The sequence below is a fragment of the Sapajus apella genome, unplaced genomic scaffold (genome assembly GCF_009761245.1).
Source record: "Sapajus apella isolate SASKATOON/1434 unplaced genomic scaffold, GSC_monkey_1.0 scaffold169, whole genome shotgun sequence".
NCBI classification, from domain to species: Eukaryota; Metazoa; Chordata; class Mammalia; order Primates; family Cebidae; genus Sapajus; species Sapajus apella.
In genome coordinates this window covers 2,116,097-2,141,003 of record NW_022437109.1, presented here as the reverse complement: position 1 = coordinate 2,141,003, position 24,907 = coordinate 2,116,097, and the positions used below count along the sequence as shown (strand labels likewise).

The 24,907-nt window shown below is 45.2% G+C and overlaps 3 protein-coding genes across 3 annotated transcripts; 1 reads left to right on the top strand and 2 right to left on the bottom strand.

The window, feature by feature from the left end:
• Positions 1 to 13,645: 13,645 nt before the first annotated feature.
• LOC116542518 (histone H2B type 2-E) lies at positions 13,646 to 14,434 on the bottom strand. The gene has a single exon (XM_032267499.1). It carries the CDS (start codon positions 14,392 to 14,394, stop codon positions 14,014 to 14,016), a length of 381 nt encoding a protein of 126 aa, XP_032123390.1. The 5' UTR covers positions 14,395 to 14,434; the 3' UTR covers positions 13,646 to 14,013.
• A 243-nt stretch (positions 14,435 to 14,677) lies between these two features.
• Positions 14,678 to 15,163, top strand: LOC116542517 (histone H2A type 2-C). The gene has a single exon (XM_032267498.1). It carries the CDS (start codon positions 14,729 to 14,731, stop codon positions 15,116 to 15,118), a length of 390 nt encoding a protein of 129 aa, XP_032123389.1. The 5' UTR covers positions 14,678 to 14,728; the 3' UTR covers positions 15,119 to 15,163.
• A 98-nt stretch (positions 15,164 to 15,261) lies between these two features.
• LOC116542516 (histone H2A type 2-B) lies at positions 15,262 to 17,114 on the bottom strand. The gene has a single exon (XM_032267497.1). The coding sequence runs from the start codon at positions 15,665 to 15,667 to the stop codon at positions 15,275 to 15,277; it is 393 nt and encodes a 130-aa protein (XP_032123388.1). The 5' UTR covers positions 15,668 to 17,114; the 3' UTR covers positions 15,262 to 15,274.
• Positions 17,115 to 24,907: the final 7,793 nt, after the last annotated feature.

The window sequence follows — 24,907 nt, the reverse complement described above, 5'->3', positions numbered from 1 at the left end:
GGCTGAGACAGGAGAATCGCTTGGACCCTGGAGGTGGAGGTTGCAGTGAGCTGAGATAGCGCCATTGCACTCCAGGCTGGGCAACAGAGCGAGACTCCATGTCCACAGTTCCTGGCTTATAATTCCCATAGCCCTTGTACAGTCTTTTTACAGTGTACAGTATAATCCAATGTTGGGTGTGTTAGGCCTCAGAGGCAGGCCTCAGGAAACAGAATCTCTCTTTCTCCTGCCCTCTTTTCACCTCCCCCAAGGCAAGACTATCTAATATTTACCCACCTTTCTGATTGTGGGTCTTAAGACCCTCCCCAGAGAGGGTCCCACCCTATACCCTGGGGGAAGGAATGCTGACATCATGAAGCATCCATAAAAACCCAAGAGGAATGGGTTTGGGAAGCTTCCAGATAACTGAACACATGGAGGTTCCTGGCGGGTGGCACCCAGGGAGGGCGGGAAGCACCTCGCCCCTTCCTCTATACCTCATTCTATGAGTCTCTTCATGTGTATCCTTTCTAATATGCTTTATGATAAACCATTAAATGTGTTTCCCTGAGTTCTGTGAGCCGTTCCAGCAAATTAATCAAACCCAAAGAGGGGGTTATGGGAACCCCAACTTGAAGCTGGTCAGTCAGAAGTTCTGGAGGCCCAGACTTTTGACCAGTCTCTGTGGGGGAGCAGTCTTGGGGACTGAGCTTCAACCTGTGGCATCTGATCTGCCTCCAGGCGGATAGTATGGACGTTAAATTGGAGGACACGCAGCTGGTCTCCGCTGCTTGGAGGTGGGGAGAAACCCCTGCAGATTTGGTCACAGAACTCTTCTGTGTTGATGCGTGTTATAGCGTGACAACAGAGAAAAACACTGCCAGAGTTTTTTTCCTATACAATATGCCATTCTTGTTTACCTCTGCATTTAATAATAAAACATGTTCTGCATCTTTTTCTAACTTTTTATTTTGACATAATAATACATTTACAGAAAGTTGCAAAAATACTATGAAGAGTCCCACGTCCCTTTAATTCAGCTTCCCCCAACAATGATATCTTATACAGCTGTCATACAATATCAGAACCAGGAAAATGACATTGGTACGTCACTGCTAATGTCCACAGACCTTAATTCTTTTTTTTACAATTTGTAAGCCTTCACTCATTTAGATATATATTTGTGTGTCTGCATGATGCATAGTTCTGAACAATTTTATTCTATGTATAGATTAGCATAACCACCACCATAATCAAGATATAGAACTATTCTGTCACTTCCAAAAAACTCTCGAGGGTATCCCCAACTACCTCCCACCCCACACTCACCCCCTGGAAGCCACTATTCTGTTCATCTCTATAGTGTCATCATGTCAAGAATGTCCTGTAATATGTACTGTGTAAGCCAGGCACGGTGGCTCATTCCTGTAATCCCAGCAATTTTGGAGGCTGAGGCGAGTGGATTACTTGAGGTCAGGAGTTTGAAACCAGCTTGGCCAACATGGTGAAACCCCGTCTCTACTAAAAGTACAAAAACAAACATCCAGGCATGGTGGCATGCACCTGCAATCCCGGCTACTCAGGAGGCTGAGACAGGAGACTTGCTTGAACCTGGGAGGCAGAGGTTGCAGTGAGCCAAGATTGTGCCACTGCACTCCAGCCTGGGTGACAAAGTGAGACTCTGTCTCAAAAAAAAAAAAAAAAAAAAAAGTACTATGTAAGAATAATTTTTAGCCTGTAATCCAAGCACTTTGGAGGCCAAGGCGGGCAGATCACCTGAGGTCGGGAGTTCAAGACCAGCCTGACCAACATGGTAAAACCCCGTCTTTATTTTAAAAAAAAAATTAAAATAATTTTTAAATGCATAGAAATATGATTTTGTGCAAGAACACATAAAAGCAAAATTAGAACAATTGTCTCAATCTGAGTAAAGAATGCACGCACAATGGGATAATACTAAATAAGGAAAAGAGGGGTGCCTCCAAATAAGCTTGCATTAAAAACAAAATTTTAAGGAGGAAATGTCAGGGGACACAGTGCATATGAGGTGATATGAGCTGTGTATCAAGTGGGTTAATCTGGGGTGGAGGGTGCAAAAGGAATCAGAAGGAAGCTATACCCAAGGCAGGAGGCCAAGTCTCAAGGACAAAGATGAGAGGACCAAGAATGAGAACAAGGGAACCAGACACAGGCATGGACAGGAGGGGAACTGCTGACTCTATTGCACATGGGGGACTGCCTGAACCCCGATGGGGGAAAGGGCAGAAGGGAGCTGTTGAGGCAAAAAGTAAAGATGACTCTGCACCTTCCTGTCTGAATGACTAGGAGGAGGATGCCACCTTCACAGGAAGAGGCAGCCTTCGAGGAAGAACTGCTGAAGAGAGTTCACTTCAGGTCGTAACTGTCAACTGGCAATGGCAAGTGGCCATGTACTTCCGGCATCTGGGACTGTGGATCTGGAGGAGCATCTAGAGACCCAGCTGGCTTCTCACATCTGCCCAGAGGAGTTAGAGAAAGCCCTGGGAGTCCCTGGGAAGGGCTTATGAAGAGATGGCCCCAGCCGGGCACGGTGGCTCACGCCTATAATCCCATCACATTGGGAGACCTAAACGGGCAGGTCACTTGAGTCCAGGAGTTTGAGACCATGGAGAAACCTCATCTCTACTAAAAATACAAAAATTAGCTGGCATGGTGGTGCACATCTGTAATCCCAGCTACTTGAGAGGCCGAGGCACAAGAATCGCTTGAACCCGGGAGGCAGAGGTTGCCATGAGTCGAGATCACACCACTGCACTCCAGCCTGGGTGACAGAGTGAGACCCTGTCTCCAAAAAAAAGAGAGAGATGGTCCCAAAGATGGGCCTCTGAAGAACCTCTGATGGGGACAGGAGGTGAGAGAAGAATTTTATGTTAAAATCAGGGAAAATGTAATATGAGGAAATGGGACCAGATGATTTCTGGGTTCTTTCCAGCACTGATATTCTATGGTTCTATTAAATAGACATGGAAAATATGTTACTAGATCCTCAGATTATGTTCAGTTTGCAAATTTTACACAAATACTTTAGTATAAACTTCAGGAACATCATGGTGTATCAAGGAATGCCAAGTTATTCAAACTGCATAAAAATCCATTTCTTTCTTTGAAAAATGGGGGTAATATTTTCCTTTTTGGGGTTGTTTTGATATAACATGATGTACTAGAAGGAAAATTCCAAGTTATCTGACATGTCTGAACCTTAGCATCCTCCACTATAAAAACCATAACATTTATCTTTCCGGATTTGTTCGGATGACTTGAATCATATGTCTATAGTATCTGGCACACTGTAGGCTTTCAGGAACTGGGGATTTTTACTTTTTACTCTTTTATTTTAAAGTTAATTTAAATCACAGCAAAGTATATGACGTCAGCGCTCACAGTTCCTTTATATTCCTGTGGTAGGCAGAATTCCGCAATGGCTCCCGTGATTCCTGGCTCCGTTATCCTTTGTTTAACTCCCCGCCCTTTGAGTATGGGCAGAACCTGTGCCTTGCTTTCAATGGAGAAAACTTTGCAGATGTAGCTAAGATCCTTCATCAGTTGACTTTGAGTTAATAAAAAGGGAACCCTGACTTAGGTAAGCTTTTTTTTTTCTTTTGAGACAGAGTCTTACTCTGTCACCTAGGCTGGAGTGCAGTTGCACGATCCAGGCTCACTGCAACCTTCACCTCCTGGGTTCAAGTGATTCTCATGCCTCAGCCTCCTAAGTAGCTGGGATTACAGGTGCCCTCCCCGCTCCCTACCATTCCCCAGGTAATTTTTGCATTTTTAGTAGAGCTGGGGTTTCACCATGTTGGCCAGGCTGGTCTTGAACTTTTAACCTCAAATGATCTGCCCGCCACAACCTCTCTAAGTGCTGGGATTACTATAGGCATGAGCCACTGCACCCGGCCTAGTGAGCTTTTTAAAAGAGGGTCAAGGCCTTCCCTGAATTAGATAAAATGGAAGCAACAGAGCTGCTCTTCTGCTGGCCACTAGAAGCAAATATCCATGCTGTAACCTGCCTGTAGAGAAGGGCAGCCTCTGAGGGCCTCAGTTCTACACCTGCAAGAAACTGACTTCTGCCAACCACCTGGAGTGGTTGGAAGAAGACCCCAGGCTTCAGATGAAAATGCAGCCCAGCTGACACTTCGCCTTCAGCCTTGTGAGAGTCCAACTATGCCACAGCCAGGCTTACAGAAACCAGGAGAGGCTAAATGAATATTATCCTAAGCCACTTACTTTGGGGTAATTTTTTACATATGAATAGAAAACTAATACAGTTTTTTGCCTCCTTCACTCAGAACATGGTTTTTGTTGATCTTCTCTCTCCCTGCTGTCTCCATGCACCTTAAGACCTCATTACTGCTTGCAGCGGCCTCCCCACTGGTTTCCACTTTCCTGTATTCTCTCTCTTTCATGTATCCTGCAAATCTCCATCAGAATATAGATACAAAGGTCATAATAACCTTCCCAAAACATTGCTATTGACTTGCTCAAGAACCTACATCAACTCTCCCAGGCCAGTTCCATCAACTCTGATTTTTACCTGGCTTCACAGCTCTCGATGACCCAGGCCTCCTTAAAAAGCTTGACTAGCTCTCTTGGTCTGTCTGATGACAAGACCTGTGACCAAGGCCTCATTAGTGAAGTTGTCTAGTCAGGAAAATCACTCTAGAGACTGCCTTCTGCAAAGCAGGTATTCATAATCTTAAGGGATTTAAAGAAAAAAAAATAGTGGCGACTCAATCCCAAACCTGTATGTTACCTCATCCACCGCAGGAATTTCTGGAATTTTTGCTGTTGCTGTTATTAAGTCCATTGCTGTTTGCATTGATGAAGACTTTTTAAACTGTTTTTGAGAATTAACTACAATGTTTTGAAAGTCTACTCAGTGTCAGGCCGTAGAGAAGGTATTTTTAAATACATTATTGTCACCAAAAATGTTCTTATAAGTTTTTTTGATAATGGCCAATAATCCTACCATTCACATAACCTCTGCTGACATTCTAAGTGCACATTGATCATAAACTTAGGCCGGGCGCGGTGGCTCACGCCTGTAATCCCAGCACTTTCGGAGGCCGAGGCGGGTGGATCACTAGGTCAAGAGATCAAGACCATCCTGGTCAACATGGTGAAACCCCGTCTCTACTAAAAAAATACAAAAAATCAGCTGGGCATGGTGGCGCATGCCTGTAATCCCAGCTACTCAGGAGGCTGAGGCAGGAGAATTGCCTGAACCCAGGAAGCAGAGGTTGCGATGAGCCGAGATCGCACCATTGCACTCCAGCCTGGGTAACAAGAGTGAAACTCCGTCTCAAAAAAAAAAAAAAAAAAAAACTTAAACAGTACTGAAAGGTATAAAGAAAAAAGTAAAATCTTCCCTCTGGTCCGAGGGAAGATTTTACTCTTAAGAGTAGCCACTACTGGCCAGCTGCAGTGGCTCATGCCTGTAATCCCAGAGCTCTGGGAGACCAAGGCAGGTGGATCACCTGAGGTCAGGAGTTCAAGACCAGCCTGGCCAATATGGTGAAACCCCCTCTCTATTAAAAATAAAAAACTTAGCAAGGTGTGGTGGCAGGTGCCTGTAATCCCAGTTACTCAGGAGGCTGAGGCAAGAGAATCACTTGAACCCAGGAGGTGGAGATTGCAGTGAGCAGAGATCATGCCATGGCACTCCAGCCTGGGCAACAAGAGCAAAACGCCATCTCAAAAAAAAAAAAAAAAAAAAAAAGAGTGGACACTATTGTTAGTTTTGTTACGTGAAAACCCAGAAAAATGCTTTATTTAATATCAGTGCATACGTATCAATATACACGTATCCTTTTTTATTTATACCAAAAGGGATCCTAACACTTTATTGGCACCTGCTAGTAGATATGTAAGTAGTTTCCAGATATTTACTAATAAAAATAATACATTTTCCCAGTGATTTGAAAAGAAGTGAGACGATCACTTGAGGTCAGGAGTTCGAGACCAGCCTTGGTGAAATAGCATCTCTACAAAAAAATTAAAAATTGGCCAGGCATGGTGGTTCACGCCTGTAATCCCAGCACTTTGGGAGGCCAAGGCAGGCGGATCACGAGGTCAAAAGATCGAGACAATCCTGGCCAACATGGTGAAACCCCGTCTCTACTAAAAATACAAAAATTAACTGAGCGTGGTGGTGCGCGCCTGTAGTCCCAGCTACTCAGGAGGCTGAGGCAGGAGAATTGCTTGAACCAGGGAGGCGGAGGTTGCAATGAGCCGAGATCGCACCACTGCACTCCAGCCTGGAGCCTGGCAACAGGGCGAGACTCTGTCTCAAAAAAAAAAAATTAACTGAACGTGAACCTGTAGTTCTAGCTACTGGGAAGGCTATGGTGGGGGGATCACCTGAGCCAAGGAGTTTGAGGTTCCAATGAGCTATGACCTGGCCACTGTACTCCAGCCTAGGTGACAGAGCAAGACCTTGTCTATAAAAAATAATAATAATACTTCTGTTTATTGAAGTATTCCAGCTAATATATGAAAGCAGTGAGAGAATATCATTATTTTGCAATTGATAATGAATTAATTGATCTGAGCATTGAGAATCAATCACTGTTGTTATCACAAAAAGAGAAGCGGCTAGACATTACATGTCTCCTGATAGAAAATAAATAATACTGCCTACCAAGTAGTCATGTCAGGGTGAAAAAGTAAACCTAAATCTAATCAAGCCTCCAAGTGCCAATTTACAGAAAATAGAGGACAGAGGATCATGAGAAGCTACATCCTGGAGACAACTCTCTAAAGAGCACGTATTCGGGTCCACTGATCCACCCATTGTTTCCTGGAAGCAGAGTTATAAAGAAAGCCACGCTATAATGAGAAGGCCACCTGCAGCACGCAGAGGCAGGTGACTGTGGTAGTTGGTGTCAACCTGGCTGGCCTGACAAAGCCATTTCCACTTTAAGGGAACCCCTGTTGCAGTGAACAAACACACGCTTTTGAAGGGCAGGGTACCATCTGCTCCAGAGAGGGCTCGATGGGCACACATCCTGTGGCCTCTGAGACTTTAACTCTTCTTAGTGCCACAGAGCTCCTTTCTGTTCCCATAGTCAGGCCAGCCGAGGAGCTCACTGGGTTCCTTAAAGCTCTGGGCTAATCTGCAAGATCTGGCTCTGTCTACCTGTGTAAGCTCTTGGTGCTGCTCTCCCCTGCCTGCCTTCTAAACGCCGCCTGTACTAGACTTCCTGCAGTTCTTCCTCTCTACCTGAGCAGGATCTTTTCCATCCTTCTCCAAGCCTTGCCCATGCCATCCACTGCCTGGAACACCCTTCCCATCCTTGTCACGTGTCATCCTAAAGGTCTGTTCCTCAGGGAGGCCTTCCTTGCACCCACCAATGTGAAGTTAGGACTCCCTCTATTACACTCTCTATATCTATACTTCTACAGTCATAATACTTGGCCCACTTTCTCATGGTCAGTAGTTTAATACGTCTTCCCTTCTCGCCACTAGAGGTCCAGGAAGGCAGAAACCACACCTGTTCAATTGTGTGTCCTCACTACCTAGCAGATTGCCCACCATCTTCACAGATACTCAGTAAATTCTTTTTTTTTTTTTTTAAAGATGGGGTTTCACCATGATGGCCAGGCTGGTCTTGAACTCCTGACCTCAGGTGATCCACCCACCTCAGCCTCCCAAAGTGTTAGGATTACAGGCGTGAGCCACCGCGCCTGGCTTAAATTTCTTGAATGAAAGAACAAATGATACCACACCTAACAATGTTTAGGAGTCAGAGAGAAGAAAATGATCCTAGAATGCTTTTCTTATAGAATTTAATAGTGTTCATACTTAATATTTATAAAATTAGTAGATACAGATTTTCAGTCACACATATAAATGAATTATTAAACCTAGTCCCCTCCATCACAGGGACAGTGATCAGTTAAGGGTCAGTTTCTGAAACCCAAACAGAGCTGCCCTTCAGACCTATGCCGGAATTATTGATAAGCCATATTATGAGCTATAATAGTGTCCCTCTTCTTTTTTTGGGGGGGGGCAGAGTCTCCCTCTGTTGCCCAGGCTGGAGTGCAGTGGCATGATGTTGGCTCATTGCAGCGTCCACCTCCCAGGTTCAAGAGATTCTCCTGCCTCAGCCTCCCGAGTACCTGGGACTACAGGCGCCCGCCACCAAACCAGGCTCATTTTTGTATTTTTAGTAGAGGTGGCCAGGCTGGTCTCGAACTCCTGACCTCAAATGATCCACCCGCCTCAGCCTCCCAAAGTGCTGGGATTACAGGCGTGAGCCAAGGCGCCCGGCCAACTGTGTTCCTCTTAAAAGCCCCGGTACTCCCTGGACCACATTGTGAAACCAAATATGGACTAAGAATTGCTGATGACGTTTCACATTTCCTTTTTTTTCCTACTTTTTTAATGACAAAGACTATGAATGCGAATGTTTTTTCTTTTGAAGGCCAAGCTGGAGGCAGCGAAGCAGGCCACTGAATGTTTGTGAGCAGCGGCGTGATATGGCGAGATCTGAGCTGAAAGTTCCTCTCACAGCAGGACGTAGGATGGATTCAAGTGATTTTCAGTGTACGAGAACAGAGGTAAAACCCTAACACTTTCTCCCACTTGAATAGAATAAATACTTGTGTATATGTCTCATCCCCCCCATCCGAGTTTCTTCCCAACTAAGGGCAGAAAGCTTATTGTGTTCATTTGTGGAACCACAATGACACAAAGCAGGAGTGGATTAAAAAGTGGAGGACAGAGCAAGGCACAGTAGCCTGTGCAGGTGGCTGAGGCAGGAAGATTACTTGGGCCCAGTTCTAGGCACCTTGGGCAACATAGCAAGACCCCATTTCTAAAAAGAATAATAATAAAGTAAAAAATAAAAACTAGGAGGACTGGAAATAACCCAATTGTCCATCACCAGGTAAATGGATTAACAATTGTAGTGTAGGCCGGGCGTGGTGGCTCACACCTGTAATCCAAGCACTTTGTAGGCCCAGGCGGGTGGATCACCTGAGGTCGGGAGTTCAAGATCAGCCTGACCAACATGGTGAAACCCCGTCTTAAAAAAAAAAAAAAGCCATACAATGGAATACTACTCAACAAAAGAAAAAAAAAACTGATAAATGCAATAATACTAATGAATATCACAGTAATTACGCTGAGTAAAACAAACCAGACACAAAGAATACACCCTGCTTAATTCCATATGTATCAAACTCTAGAAAATACAAACTATCTATAATAACAAAGCAAATCAGTGGTTACCTGAGGACAGGGATAGGGACAAAAGAGGACACTGGTGAAGGGGGCAGGATAAAAGGATTATTAAAGGGACACTAAGAAACTCTGGCGGTTGAGGGTGATAGAGTATGTTCATTACTTTTATTGTGGTAATGTTTTCACAGGTATGTTCATATGTTAAAACTTAGCAAATTGTACTTTAAATATGTGCAGTTTATTGTATGCCAATTATGCCTCAGTAAAGTTTAAAAAAAAAAATGAAAGTGGGGTATGGCAGAGAAATGAATAGGGAGATGGAATTTTGGCTGGAGCCTGGAAGATTTGACCCTGGCTTGAAGAAAGTTCTGTCCAAGCCAGAAGTAAAGGCAATTCACTTCAGGCCTGGGAACAAGCAAACAGGTTTAGGGGAAAGTGAACAGACCATTTTAACTGGAGCAGAAAAACTGTATAGTGGGACAGTAGGACATAGAGCTTTTTCCTTCTTTTAGAAGGAAAAGGCACATTATGGGAGGACTTCAATATCAGGCTTTTAGAACACATGCATTAGATTGCAGTTCTACCACCTGGTGAGTGATCTCAGACATGTCACTTAACCTTTCTGAGATTCGGTTTCCTCACCTGTAAAATAAGAATGATAAGAGTTTTGCTCTTGTCACAGGCTGGAGTGCAATGGCACGATCTCAGCTCACTGTAACCTCCTCCTTCCGGATTCAAGCGATTCTCCTGCCTCAGCCTCCCGAGTAGCTGGGATTACAGGCACCTGCTACCATGCCCAGTTAATTTTTGTATTTTTAGTAGAGACCGAGTTTCACCATGTCAGCCAGGCTGGTCTTGAACACCTGACCTCAGGTGATCCACCTGCCTCAGCCTCCCAAAGTGCTGGGATTACAGGCATAAACCACCATGCCCAGCCAAAAGAACCTATCTTTTTTTTTTTTTTTTTTTTTTTTTTTGAAAGGGCGTCTCTGTTGCCAGGCTGGAGTGCAGTGGCTCCATCTCAGCTCACTGAAGCCTCCACCTCCCAGGTTCAAGCAGTTATTCTGCCTCAGCCTCCCAAGTAGCTGAGACTACAGGCACGTGCCACCACACCTGGCTAATTTGTGTATTTTTAGTAGAGACAGGGTTTCACTGTGTTAACCAAGATGGTCTCAATCTCCTAAACTCGTGATCCACCCGCCTTGGCCTCCCAAAGTGCTGGGATTACAGGCGTGAGCCACCACACCCAGGCAACAGAACCTATCTTAAAAAGTGGTGGATCACGAGGTCAAGAGATCGAGACCATTCTGGTCAACATGGTGAAACCCCGTCTCTACTAAAAATACAAAAATTAGCTGGGCATGGTGGCGCACGCCTGTAATCCCAGCTACTCAGGAGGCTGAGGCAGGAGAATTGCTTGAACCCAGGAGATGGAGGTTGCGGTGAGCCGAGATCGCGCCATTGCACTCCAGCCTGGGTAACAAGAGCTAAACTCCGTCTCAAAAAAAAAAAAAAAAAAAAAGGCTGTGAAGATTTAATGAGACAATGCATGTAAGCCACTTACTTAGCAGAGGACCAGGTAAACAGTTAAGTGCTAAGTGGAAGCAATCATTATTATAACAATTATTATTAACCCCAACATAAGCAAATGTTTAAAGATCCCTGAGCAGGAGAAGTGATCAAAGAGGTTCTTGAGGATTAATCTCACCATCGCTAATTACTTCCCTTCCAGAGTTAAAATACCAAACTCTATCACCTGTTCCCCCCTGTCCCACTCTATAATTTCCTTCCCAGTGAATATCATGCCCAGGAGGAGCCCAAAACCAGCAACTAAGGCTCTCTCATGTTAGTCAAAGGATTCCAGCTGGTGAGCCCCACCACTATGGGGACAAACTCAGTTGAGTTGAGCTATGGCCTCTGGGATGGAGGATCACAGCCACCTTCCCACCCTCAAGGTACTCAGCCACCACCACCTGGGATTTCTATCCAGGGTGCACTCTGAAGAGAATACAGCCAGTGATATTTCTTTTTAATTCTAAAGCATAGGGTCCAGGTTTTCAGAATGATCCTATTTCTCAATTCCCTTAACTGCTAACCTAGGAGCTTACTCTCTGGAGAATTTCTGAAAAAAGGCTTCTCGGTGCCTCAGTTTCCTGATCTGTAAAGTGAGTGATAATAATGGTACTACTTCCTGAGGTCCTGGTGAGAATTAAATGAGTCAATATGTATAAAGGACCTAGAACACTGCCTGACACATAGTAAGTGCTCCGTAGGTGTTAGCTTAACTTTATTATGAACTTTATTTCTTCCATCTTATTAGTACTGCTTTCTATTTGTGATCATATATTTTTCAATTACTCAGCATTACCAGTGACCTTTTTTTAAAAAAAAAAAAAAAAAGTTTTTTAATAGAGACAGGTTTTCATCATGTTGGTCAGGCTGGTCTCGAACTCCTGACCTTGTGAGACGCCTGCCTCGGCCTCCCAAAGTGCTGGGATTATAGGCATGAGCCACCGCACCCAGCCAACAGTGATCTTCTAACAGACTAAACCCCAACGCACCTTTGGGGCAGCAGTTTGGCTGGTGGCTTATAAACAGTCATCACCCAGCTCAGAGGCACCCACACTTTTCTACAGAGCCAGTGGAAGTTGTATCTGTTAATCTCATTCATTGAGAAAATATACTGTAGATAAAAGAATTCAGGAAAGACTTTAACTGGCAACTTTATTAGTAACAATATACACATTTGAAAACACATGTAGGAGACAATTAACATTTATTCAGTCTGTGATAATGTCTAGAGCTCATTTGGATTCATCAAACCCCTGCAATCAACTCCAAAAGCCCTTAGCCAAAAGCAGAGTTGAATCACTCATCAAACCATCAGTGTCTCCCTCGGCAGAATCAAGGGTTTGACAGCAAGAGTAAATATTCTGCACTTCCGCAAAATAAAACTAAAATGCAGTGTCCTGCGTCTGAGAATACAAAGGTGGACAGTATGAACTGCATGACCATGGACCAATGAGGCTTCTCTTTGCCTCATTTGTTTAAAAAAAAAAAAAAAATTAACTTTGTAGTCCTGCCTATCTTGAATGGTCTCCTGAAAACCAGACGAGGTGGCAAGGACAAATTAAAAGCTCCTCTCCTTTAAGAAGGGAACACCAAGACGGGAGGGTAAGAAAAGAAGGAAAAAGGCTCTTTCCAATGACCAACACGCTGAATTTGATGAAAATCCAAAGGTTAGGCTAAACTGGGAAGCACAAGCTGGAACTACCATTGCCACCTCCTCTTTGATGCAAAAAGAATCTTAACACGGCCCCCTCCCAGCTGTTGCACTGAGGTGACTAAGGATACATTTGAGGGAGTAGCTCCAAAAACATTTCCATTTTCACCGTGCCTTCACATACATTTAATGGAAATGAACAGCACCCAACATCCATCCACAGAAGCGATTAAAAAAAAGGTGGGGGCCGGGCGCGGTGGCTCAAGCCTGTAATCCCATCACTTTGGGAGGCCGAGGCGGGTGGATCACGAGGTCAAGAGATCGAAACCATCCTGGTCAACATGGTGAAACCCCGTCTCTACTAAAAATACAAAAAATTAGCTGGGCATGGTGGTGCGTGCCTGTAATCTCAGCTACTCAGGAGGCTGAGGCAGGAGAATTGCCTGAACCCAGGAGGCGGAGGTTGCGGTGAGCCGAGATCGCGCCATTGCACTCCAGCCTGGGTAACATGAGTGAAACTCCGTCTCAAAAAAAAAAAAAAAAAAAAAAAAGGTGGGATGGAAAAATTAACCCAACAATATTAATTCAATACGTAGTATTTAAGTAAGTGTCCATAATGTGCCAGACTCTGACTGGAGCTGAAGATGCACGGGAAAACCAGACCATCCGGTCTGTCAAGGGCTTGAGAATGCCATGAACAAGAAAACAGACAAGCCAATTTCAGACAGCTGCTACGAGGAAGATAAAACCAGACCCGGAACTATGAGAGGCGCGAATTCCTGAGTGGATGACGTAGAAGGTCTCGGGTGACTTTTGAGCTCATATCTACATGGTGTCTTACAGCGACCCGGGGCCGTAGCGTTACCATTTAAAGCAGACACCATTAAACGCAAAAATTATCCACAAACCCAGAAATAGGAGTCTCAAAGCGAACCACGGAAACTGAAATCTACAAATTAAAAAGCTGCGCAGAATTTTGAATAGTCATGTCGCCCAATCAGGAAAAGGCTGGGACCCGGCTGCGCGGGCTTCGTCCAAAGTACACAGAACGGCTGGCATCCACAGGAGGCCCCATCCCAGGGCAGAACTGGTGACCGGACACAAAAGCTGCTGCGAAGCGTCAGTCATACAGAGCTGTCACGCAGTGTTTGCGGAACCCGGACTGAATTGTGTCCCAGAGTTCTCTTAAGTGACAGCCGGACTCAGCCACTTCGTTTTGGAATGATGAAACAGACCCAACGAAGCCACCAGGGCGCCAGCGTGTGAGGCGGGGGTGGGGGCTGGCAAAGAGTCGGATTCCCAACATCGTAAATGAGAACGGACTCCTGGGAAAGCTAAGCAGCACAATTAATAAAGACACGCTCTAGATTCAAAAGCAAATCCAATCATGCACTGGGGACCTCGAGTTCCAAATGACTAAGCAACGTGTGCTATTTCCCATGACCCTTACGCTAAAATAACTCACTTTGTGAGAACTAAGAAAGTGAACAAGCTCTTTTCTAATGATTAGGTGGGTGGCTCTGAAAAGAGCCTTTGGAGTCAAGCAGCCGGCGACTCGAGCGAGCGAGCGCCAGGTCCCGGCAGGGACTCACTTGGAGCTGGTGTACTTGGTGACCGCCTTGGTGCCCTCGGACACGGCGTGCTTGGCCAGCTCGCCGGGCAGGAGCAGGCGCACGGCCGTCTGGATCTCGCGGGACGTGATGGTGGAGCGCTTGTTGTAGTGCGCCAGGCGGGACGCCTCCCCCGCGATGCGCTCGAAGATGTCGTTGACGAAGGAGTTCATGATGCCCATGGCCTTGGATGAAATGCCGGTGTCGGGGTGGACCTGCTTCAGCACCTTGTACACGTAGATGGAGTAGCTCTCCTTGCGGCTGCGCTTGCGCTTCTTGCCGTCCTTCTTCTGGGCTTTGGTGACCGCTTTCTTAGAGCCCTTCTTAGGAGCAGGAGCGGATTTTGCCGGTTCAGGCATGGTAAGACACAGTACCAACGCGACTTAGCCAAGAAAAGAAGTAAGAGAATGGGCGGGCCTGATCCTTTTATAACCACCTTATGCAAATTAGGGCTCCGAGACTCATTCACTTCCATTGGTCCGTGTGTGGACCTTGCGTTTTCAGCAATGTCTACGTAACGACACCGACTCTTGACTTGATTGGCTGGTTCTGAAGCCAAATTAGGACCAATGAAAAACTCGTCCTTGACCCCACCCCTAAGAAAGCTTATAAAGGCTTTCTTCTTGGTGATCTTTCAATCTTATTTTGTTCCGAGGTTCTGAGCTTTGTCTGTGTTTAGCCTTGGTTTTAGTCATGTCTGGTCGTGGCAAGCAAGGAGGCAAGGCCCGCGCCAAGGCTAAGTCGCGCTCGTCCCGCGCCGGCCTGCAGTTCCCGGTAGGGCGAGTGCACCGCCTGCTCCGCAAGGGCAACTACGCAGAGCGGGTGGGGGCCGGCGCGCCCGTCTACATGGCGGCGGTCCTCGAGTACCTGACCGCCGAGATCCTGGAGCTGGCGGGCAACGCGGCTCGGGACAACAAGAAGACGCGCATCATCCCCCGTCACCTCCAGCTGGCCATCCGCAACGACGAGGAACTGAACAAGCTGCTGGGCAAAGTCACCATCGCCCAGGGCGGCGTCTTGCCCAACATCCAAGCCGTTCTGTTACCAAAGAAAACCGAAAGCCACAAAGCCAAAAGCAAATAAATGCAGACAAACCAAAGACCAAAGGCTCTTTTTAGAGCCACCCAAGTTTTCAAAGAAAGAGCTAATGCGCTGTTTCGTTATCAGCCCTTCATTTGACACTTTGGTGGCTCTTAAAAGAGCCTTTGGGGTGAATGGGTATGGTGTCAAGCCTCTTAATTACTTGTTTTTGCCAGGCTTGTGACTCTCCGTTTTCTTGGGCAACAGGACAGCCTGGATGTTGGGCAAGACGCCGCCCTGGGCAATGGTGACACCCCCGAGTAACTTGTTGAGTTCTTCGTCATTCCTCACAGCTAGCTGCAGATGGCGAGGGATGATGCGCGTCTTCTTGTTGTCCCGAGCCGCGTTGCCCGCCAGCTCCAGGATCTCCGCAGTCAGGTACTCGAGGACCGCCGCCAGGTACACCGGGGCGCCGGCCCCCACCCGCTCCGCGTAGTTGCCTTTGCGCAGCAAGCGGTGCACTCGCCCCACCGGGAACTGGAGGCCAGCGCGGGACGAGCGCGACTTGGCCTTAGCGCGGGCCTTGCCCCCCTGCTTTCCGCGTCCCGACATTACGGCTAAAATTGCAGTCACAGCTTCTTTTTCAAGGAGAAGAATGTGGAAGGGATAACCAATTTGATGTAATTTATAAGAGCCACCGGGAGGGGTGAAGGGAAGCCGTTTGATTGGCTGAAAGCGGAGCCGTATCCAACAGCCAATAGGGAAGCAGAAAGCCGCCTCTCGGTTTGCATCCTGCGCCGAAAGGAAATGACGGATGTTGTCAGTATCTACCAATCGCTGACAGCCACATTAAAGCCCCTTATTTGCATGCCAGGACCTTTAAAGAGAGTAGGCTTTCAAACAAAACGCTGGTTCTTTTTTTACCGAGTGGCACTGTGGGTTTTTTTTTGCTTGTCCCCAGTTTACAGTCGTCAAATCCCAGGATGGACCTGCAAGGGTCTGCAGAAGACATCCACAGACGGAGGGTTACTCTCACACAAGAATAGGGGATTCTGAGGCTGATTATCCTCCTGAGCTATGAAGTACCAAGTCCCGCCCTTTCTGTCTGGTCACAGCCAAATTCCCTTTCAAAATACGCGTACTGTTAAGGCTGCCTCCATTCTCGACCCTCCATGTAGCCGCCGGCAGGGGCCTGTCTCTGCTCCACCCCCACACGCCTGCACTCCTCGGAATGCGGTTTGACCGAAGCTACAGTAGACTAGTCATCCTCCTCTTGACCTCCAGGAGGCGGCCTTGAAACTTGCTACCTTGGCTTTCAAAATGTCGCCCTCCGTTTTTCTTACCTCGCCGACTTTTCTCATCCTGCTCCCCGCTCCACTGCCCATCTCTAAATCTGCGAGTCCAGCCGGACTCTGCATCCCTATCTCCAATTTTATCCTAAAGTCTTACCCATTTCTATACTTGCAACTAACATCCAAATTTGTTTCAGAAGCTCAGACCCCCTTATACCTAACTACTTAATGAATACTTCAACCTACTTGTCCCAACGAGCACCTCAAACTCAACCTCAGCCTATCCAAACGCGAACGCATGCAAACAACCTCCCCTTTGCCGTCTTTTCCTGAAATGCACCAACATACTTACAGACACCTAAGCTGAAATCCACTCGACTCTTCCCTTCGTCTCAGCATGTGCAGTCGATTGCTTCCTTCAGACGTTTTCTCCATGCTTCCTTGTCCACCTCATCATCGTCCCTTAGATTTCAGCAACAGCCAGGAAAGGGTAACTTTGCGTCAGGCTCTAATCGATGGTATGACTTCAGCGGCCTTAGAAATCTTTCCTGAAAGCTCTGTTTCTCTTTTATTTTTTTTTTTTTTCTTTTATCCCATATAACAGATGAACCTGCAAGCTTTTGTGTTTCTTCCTCCTCAACTTCCTGTCTCTGAGAGTTCGACATCTCCCACACCATCCCTTTCCTTAGTACCCCTTAAGGTCAGGTAGAATTCGAGAGAGAAAAAAAATAGACTGTGGTTTTTTGTTTTCTGAGGTGGAGTCTCACTCTGTCGCCCAGGCTAGAGTGCTATCTCAGCTCCCTGCAACCTCCACCACCGCCTCCTCCACCCTGCCCCCACCCACCCGTGTTCAAGCGATCCTCCCACCTCAGCCTCACGAGTAGCTGGGATTACAGGCGCTCATCACCACGCCCGGCTAATTTTTGTATTTTTAGTAGAGATGGGGTTTTACCATGTTGACCAGGCTGGTCTCAAACTCCTGACCTCAAATGATCCGCCTGCCTCAACCTCCCGAAGTGCTGGGATTACAGCCGTGAGCCACTGCACCCGGCCAGAAAAGAACAGACATAAATCTTATTCTCTGAGACCTTTTCTGATATTTTCTCCTTTATCCTCACCTTTATTCAACTAGCATTTATTGGACGTGTGCTATTGGGTAATGGGTATATAGATAATTGAAAGTAGTACAAACAAGTCTGTGATTAAATGCTTCCAGAAAATGGAAGAAATCTGGTGAACTCTGAGAATTAAATTAGTTAATATCAGCTATGTATAAAGATTTCTTCTGGTAAGAATGCTGGTATAGATTTGGGAAACATCAAAGTTCAGTCAGAGGTGACCTAAGATACTTCTAATCCAATTGATTATATCATTTGAGAAGATGAATGTTAACAGAAAGGTGCAGTCCACATAGAGTTCAAACAGGTGGCAATTCTAGTAGGAATATGTTGTGTTTTCACCAACACTAAAATATATCTGGCAAATTCAGAGTTTGGCCTTCTAGAGAAGAGTCCTTGATTACAAAAGCGTCGACCTTTTCTCACAGCCAGGATGAAATATTTCTGAAGAATATCAAAGTTTCTTCATTCAGATTCTATGCTTAATTAACAACTTTCTGATTATCTGTTCCAAGATAAAAACATAAGACTGAAGTCGGGGGAGCCAGTTATAGAAAGATGTTCATCAGGTCCGGCGCAGTGGCTCACGCCTGTAATCCCAACACTTTGGGAGGCCAAGGCAGGCAGATCATGAGGTCAGGAGTTTGAGACCAGCCTGGCCAAGATGGTGAAACCCCATCTCTACTAAAAATACAAAAAATTAGCTGGGTGTGATGGCATGCACCTGTAGTCCCACCTACTCAGGAGGCTGAGGCAGGAGAATCCTTGAACACAGCAGGAGGAGGTTACAGTGAGACAAGATCAGACCATTGCACTCCAGTCTGGGCAACAGAGCAAGACTTTGTCTCAGAAACAAACAAACAAAAAGTAATCTATGGGCCGGGCGCGGTGGCTCAAGCCTGTAATCCCAGCACTTTGGGAGGCCGAGGCGGGTGGATCACGAGGTCAAGAGATCGAGACCATCCTGGTCAACATGGTGAAACCCTGTCTCTACTAAAAAAAAAAAAATACAAAACATTAGCTGGGCATGGTGGTGCGTGCCTGTAATCCCAGCTACTCAGGAGGCTGAGGCAGGAGAATTGCCTGAACCCAGGAGGCGGAGGTTGCGGTGAGCCGAGATCACGCCATTGCACTCCAACCTGGGTAACATGAGTGAAACTCCATCTCAAAAAAAAAAAAAAAAAAAGTAATCTATGGTGATAAAGATTAGAATAATGAGAATAATGATTACCTATGGCAGGGTAATATTGACTTCCCTGGGAGCCTTCTGAGGTGCTGGGAATTTTCTATGTCTTGATATAAGCATATTCATACATAAAATTCAACTGTACATTTAAGATTTGTAGTTTTTTGTTTGTTTTTGCTTTTGTTTTATTTTGTTTTGTTGAGACAGAGTCTTGCTCTGTCTCCCAGGCACTCAGGCTGGAGTATAGTGGTGCGATCTTGGCTCACTGCAACCCCCACCTCCCAGGTTCAAGCAATTATCCTGCCTCAGCCTCCTGAGTAGCTGGGATTACAGGCTCGTGCCACCACACCCAGCTAATTTTTTGTATTTTTAGTAGAGATGGGATTTCACCGTGTTGGCCAGGATGGTCTCGATCTCCTGACCTCGTGATCCACCCACCTCGGCCTCCCAAAGTGCTGGGATTACATGTGTGAGCCACTGCACCCGGCCTTATTTTTGTTTTTTTGAGACGGTCTCCCCCTCTCATCCAGGCTGGAGTGAATTGGCATGATCCCAGCTCACTCCAACTCTACCTCTCAGCTTCAAGCAATTCTCATGCCTCAGCCTCCCAAGTAGCTGGGATTACAAGCATGTGCCAACATGCCTGGCTAATTTTTTTGTACTTCTAGTAGAGACAGACTTTCGCCACATTGGCCAGGCTGGTCTCGAACTCCTGACCTCAAGTGATTCACCTTACTTGGCCCCCCAAAGTGTTGGGATTACAGGCATGAGCCACCATGCCCAGCCTAGATTTATAAATCTCTTATATGTAAATTATACCTCAGTAAGCACAAGTTAATTTTTAAATATGAAGAAATATTGAAGTAGTCAACATGGGGGAAGCAATGAGTACCATCCCAGTCCTCATGTTACAGATGAGTATTTTTTTCTTTTTTTTTTTTTTTTTTAGGGGGTTTTTCCCCGTTTGGCTGGGGGGGGTTTTAATCTGCTGACCTCAGGTCATCCGCCCACCTTGGCCTCCAAAGTGCTTGGATTACAGGCATGAGCCACCACGCCCTGCCACAGATGAGTATTTATTATTGTTTGGTTGTTTTGTTTAATTATGTATGAGGTAGCTAACATAATCTCTCAGTGCTTAAAGCCTTTAAAAGCCTTAATCTGGCCGTGACAGACCTTCATTAAATAGTAGATATTATGGTGTGTATATTTTTATTAGAAACAAAGACAATAAGCTTGCCCCGTGGAGCTCGCACCTTGCAAAGTTTTCATTTATTTTTACAACAGCAATAATAGTGATGCTGCCCTTTCCATTCATACATTAATTCACTCATCCATCCAATATATCTTATTGAACACCTAAGTATGCCAAACTGAGCTTGGTATCACACATCTAGAATATAGTGAATACCATTCCTTTTACCTGGATCTCTCTTTCCACATGGTTAATTCCCTCCAGTCATTCAAATTTCTGTTTAAATGTTACCTTCACACCTAGGCTTTCCCTGACCTCAGCCTTCTACCTCTCGCTAACACTATCACTGGATTTGCAAACTGCAAGGTCCTAACCAAAAGCAGGTCCTATAGATGTCATCTTTTTAGCAGCTTTCTCATCATTTTATTCCTTTCTAGCCCATCTCCTGCGTTCACTCAGGTGATTTTTCACCCAGAGTACCAATAAAGACTTTTCTACTCTTCTCCCTCCTTCTACTCTTCCAACTCCTCAAATACACTCTTCACACACTGGCCAGAGTGGCCTTTCTAATAGACATTATGATTCTTTTCTCACCATATACTCTCTCCCCAGGTGATCACGTACCAACGTCTACCTCACCCCCTAGCCCCACCCCCATGATCTCATTTCATCTTCAACAACCCCTAACTAAGAGATATCTCAAATATACTTCTCAGGTGCTAAAATTAGCGGGGAAAAGCTTAATGAGAAATGGGGAAATAGATAGACTTAAAGTATCTTCCACAATTACAGACAGAAAAAAATTTTTACAGTGGAAAAGCCTGACAGATACCATCTTAATCAAGTGATCAGAATTATCACTAGTAATAAGAAAAATAAAGATCATGTGCCCGGATAAAGTTCACAGAGAAGAATTCAACATTACCTCTGTGGTATTCTGGCCAAAAATGCGTACGTTCAATCTTTTTTTTTTTTTTTTTTTTTGAGACAGAGTCTTGCTCTTGTTACCCAGGCTGGAGTGCAATGGCGCGATCTCGGCTCACCGCAACCTCCGCCTCCTGGGTTCAGGCAATTCTCCTGCCTCAGCCTCCTGAGTAGCTGAGATTACAGGCACGTGCCACCATGCCCAGCTAATTTTTTGTAGTTTTAGTAGAGACGGGGTTTCACCATGTTGACCAGGATGGTCTCGATCTCTTGACCTCGTGATCCACCCACCTCGGCCTCCCAAAGTGCTGGGATTACAGGCTTGAGCCACCGCGCCCGGCAACGTACGTTCAATCTTAATCATAAAGAAACATCAGACAAACCCACATGGAGAGACATTCTGCACAATAAATCTCTGCACTCTTCAAAAATGCCAAAATCATGAAAGACAAAAAAAATCCGGGAAACTATTCCAAGTTAATGGAGAGCAAAGGGACGTAACAGCTGAATGTGACATGTGATCCTAGATTGGATCCTGGACCAGAAAAAAAAATGGTTTCCATTTTATATATAGAACAGTAGTGGAATAATTGGCAAATTTTGAATAAGTTCTGTAGATTAGATAATAATACTGCATCTGTGTTAATTTCTAGAGTCTGACAATTATATTCTGGTTATGTTGGAAAATGTCTTTTTTTTTAAGTAAATATACATTAGTCAGGATTCTCCAGGGAAACAGAACCAATAGTAGATAGGTAGATTGATAGATGGTTTTATTATAAAGAATTGGCCTCTTAATTATGGAAGCTAATACGTCCCAAGATCCCCAACATCTTCAGGGTAAGCTGGCAAGCTGGAGACCCAGGAGAGGTGGGTCTGAAGGCCTGAGCACCAATGGTGTAGTTCCAGTCCAAAGGCTGAGTCTAAGCCGCAGGGGAAGCCAATGTTTCCTTCTGAGTCTAAAACTGGAAAGAGCCAACTTCCCAGTCTCAAAGCAATCAGGCAGAAGGAAGTCTCTCTCACTCAGGAGAGGGTCAGTCTTTTTGGTTCCATTCAAGCTTTCAACTGGTTGGATAGGGCCCATCTACATTAGGGAGGGCAATGTACTTTATTCAATCTACCAATTCAAATGTTAATCTTAATCAAAATACCCTCAGAGAAACACCTGTATATGGCCAAATATCTGAGTACCAATTGTCTAGAAGATGGCACATTAAAATTAACCATCACAGTTAGAGTTTAATGGGCTTTATCTCTGAAACTTAGTCTCAAAATAGTTCAGAAAATAATTACATACGTGTACGTAGATACATACAAATAAAGCAAACATAATAAATGGTTAATATTTGGGTAATCTAGGTATCAGGATAAAGGATATACAGGAATTATCTGAACTTTTTTAACTTTAGATGCACAAACCTTGTAATTATCCTTGACATTTTCCCTCCTATAACCAAGCCATTACCACACCCTATAGCTTTTGCTTTCCTAATACACATCTTGTAGCCACAATTTCTCTCCATTTCCACCACCACCACCACCCTCCCTTGGTCCAAGTCAGCATCACCTCTCACCTAGACGGCTACAGTAACCTCCCAACTTGCCTCCCCGCTTCCACCCTTGCCTCCTTTACAATCCATTCTCCCCCCTGAAGCCAATGATCTTTGCAGAATACAGACTTAAAGTCAGCTAAATGCAATTCATGATCCTTGATTGATTTCTGAAAAGTAAACATTTATCATGTTTATTTAGACTGTCTTAGACTGTGCTGATATTACAAAATACCACTGACTGGGTAATTTATAAACAGAAATGTATTTTCTCACAGTTCTGAAGGCTGGGAAGTCCAAGGTTACGGCACTGATAGGTTTGGTATCTAGTGAAGGCCAGTTTCTCATAGATTGGCCATTGAGGTGTCCTTACATGGCAGAAGGGACAGAAGGGGCCAGCGTGCCTCCTTGAGCCCTTTGAAAAGGCATTAATGCATTCTTGAGGGTGGAGCCCTCATAGCCTTATTGCCTCCTAAAGGCCCCACCACTTCATACCAACACAATGGATTAATTTTCATTCTGGAGGGGACATATTCAAACTATAGTAGACACCAATGAGACAGTTGGGGAAATCTGAATGTGATAATAGTATTGTATGAATGTTAAATGTCTTGGATGTGGTAATGGTATTATGGATATGTATAAAAATGTCCTTGTTCTTAGGAGATATACATTGAAAGTACATAGCAAATAAGTGTAAATAATTTTGTGGCTGGGTGAAGTGGCTCATGACTGTAATCCCAGCACTTTGGGAGGCCGAGACAGGCGGATCACTTGCGGTCAGGAGTTCCAGACCATCTCTACTAGAAATACAAAAAAATTTAGCCAGGTGTGATGGCACAAGCCTGTGCCAGCTACTCGGGAGGCTGAGGCAGGAGAATCACTTGAACCTGAGAGGTGGAGGTTGCAGTAGGCCAAGATGATGCCACTGCATTCCAGCCTGGGCGACGGGGTGAGACTCTGTTTTATAAAAAAAATAATTTTGGCCGGGCACAGTGGCTCAAGCCTGTAATCCCAGCACTTTGGGAGGCCGAGGCGGGTGGATCACGAGGTCAAGAGATCGAGACCATCCTGGTCAACACGGTGAAACCCCGTCTCTACTAAAAATACAAAAAATTAGCTCGGCATGGTGGCGCGTGCCTGTAGTCCCAGCTACTCAGGAGGCTGAGGCAGGAGAATTGCCTGAACCCGGGAGGCGGAGGTTGTGGTGAGCCGAGATTGCGCCATTGCACTCCAGCCTGGGTAACGAGCGAAACTCCGTCTCAAAAAAAATAATAATAATTTTGTACCTAACTCAAGTGATTCACAAAAATAATTATTTCCTTATTGTTATTATACATATGCACATTAAAAGAGAGATACAAAGCCAAGTCTGGCAAAATGTTATCAGTGAATATAGGTGAAGGCTGGGAAAACAGGTTGCTCATTGTGTTAATCTTGCAACTTTTCTGGAAGTTTTAAATTTTTTTCTAAAGGCTACGGAAAACAGTGTATGTCATATGTTACATTTCTTGAGTCTGATAAGGGTACTGTGGTCATGTAGGAGAATATCTTTGTTCTTAGGACATACATGTTGGCGTAGTTAGGGGTAAAATGTCATGCTATGTGCAACTTCTTTTCTTCTTTTTTTTTTTTTTTTTTTTTTAGATGGAGTTGTGCTCTTGTTGCCCAGATTGGAGTGCAATGACGCAATCTCACCTCATTGCAACCTCCACCTCACCGGTTTAAGCTATTCTCCTGCCTCAGCCTCCCAAGTAGCTGGGATCACACACATGCACCACCACGCCCAGCTAATTTTGTATTTTTAGTAGAGATGAGGTTTCTCCATGTTGGTCAGGCTGGTTTTGAACTCCCGACCTCAGGTGATCCACCCACCTCGGCCTCCCAAAGGACTGGGATTATAGGTGTGAGTCACCACGCCCGGCCTGCAACTTATTTTCAAGTGGTTCACCCAAAAAAGTATATAAATACATTTTAAAGTATTCATAAAGTACTTAAATACATGAGTACATATGTACAAGTATATAATAAATATAAATGTAAAAAGTGGTGAATTTTGAGATGGAATTTCCCTCCTGTTGCCCAGGCTGAGTGCAATGATGCAATCTTGGCTCACTGCAACCTTCACCTCCCGAATTCCAGTTTTGAATTATTCAACTTTTCTGTGGCTTTGACATTTTTCAAAATGAGAAGTTGGGAAAAAATACTTAGAAATATAAAATATGTAATTATTAAGGATACAAAATTAAATTTAAAAGTTAAGAATCATCCTGAAAAAAATGACATCCTGTTACATCCCTGCTTAAAACCTCAGAAGAGGGCCGCGCGCGGTGGCTCATGCCTATAATCCCAGCATTTTGGGAGGCCAAGGCGAGCGGATCATGAGATCAAGAGATCGAGACCATCCTGATCAATATGGTGAAACCCCGTGTCTACTGAAAATACACAAAAAATTAGCTGGGCGTGGTGGCACACACCTGTAGTCCCAGCTACTGGGGAGGCTGAGGCAGGAGAAGTGCTTGAACCTGGGAGGCGGAGGTTGCGGTGAGCCGAGATTGCACCACTGCACTCCAGCCTGGGTAACAAGAGC

Coding starts and splice junctions, on each gene's coding strand:
- LOC116542518 (XM_032267499.1), bottom strand. CDS start 14,394: ATGCCTGAACCGGCAAAATCCGCTCCTGCTCCTAAGAAGGGCTCTAAG.
- LOC116542517 (XM_032267498.1), top strand. CDS start 14,729: ATGTCTGGTCGTGGCAAGCAAGGAGGCAAGGCCCGCGCCAAGGCTAAG.
- LOC116542516 (XM_032267497.1), bottom strand. CDS start 15,667: ATGTCGGGACGCGGAAAGCAGGGGGGCAAGGCCCGCGCTAAGGCCAAG.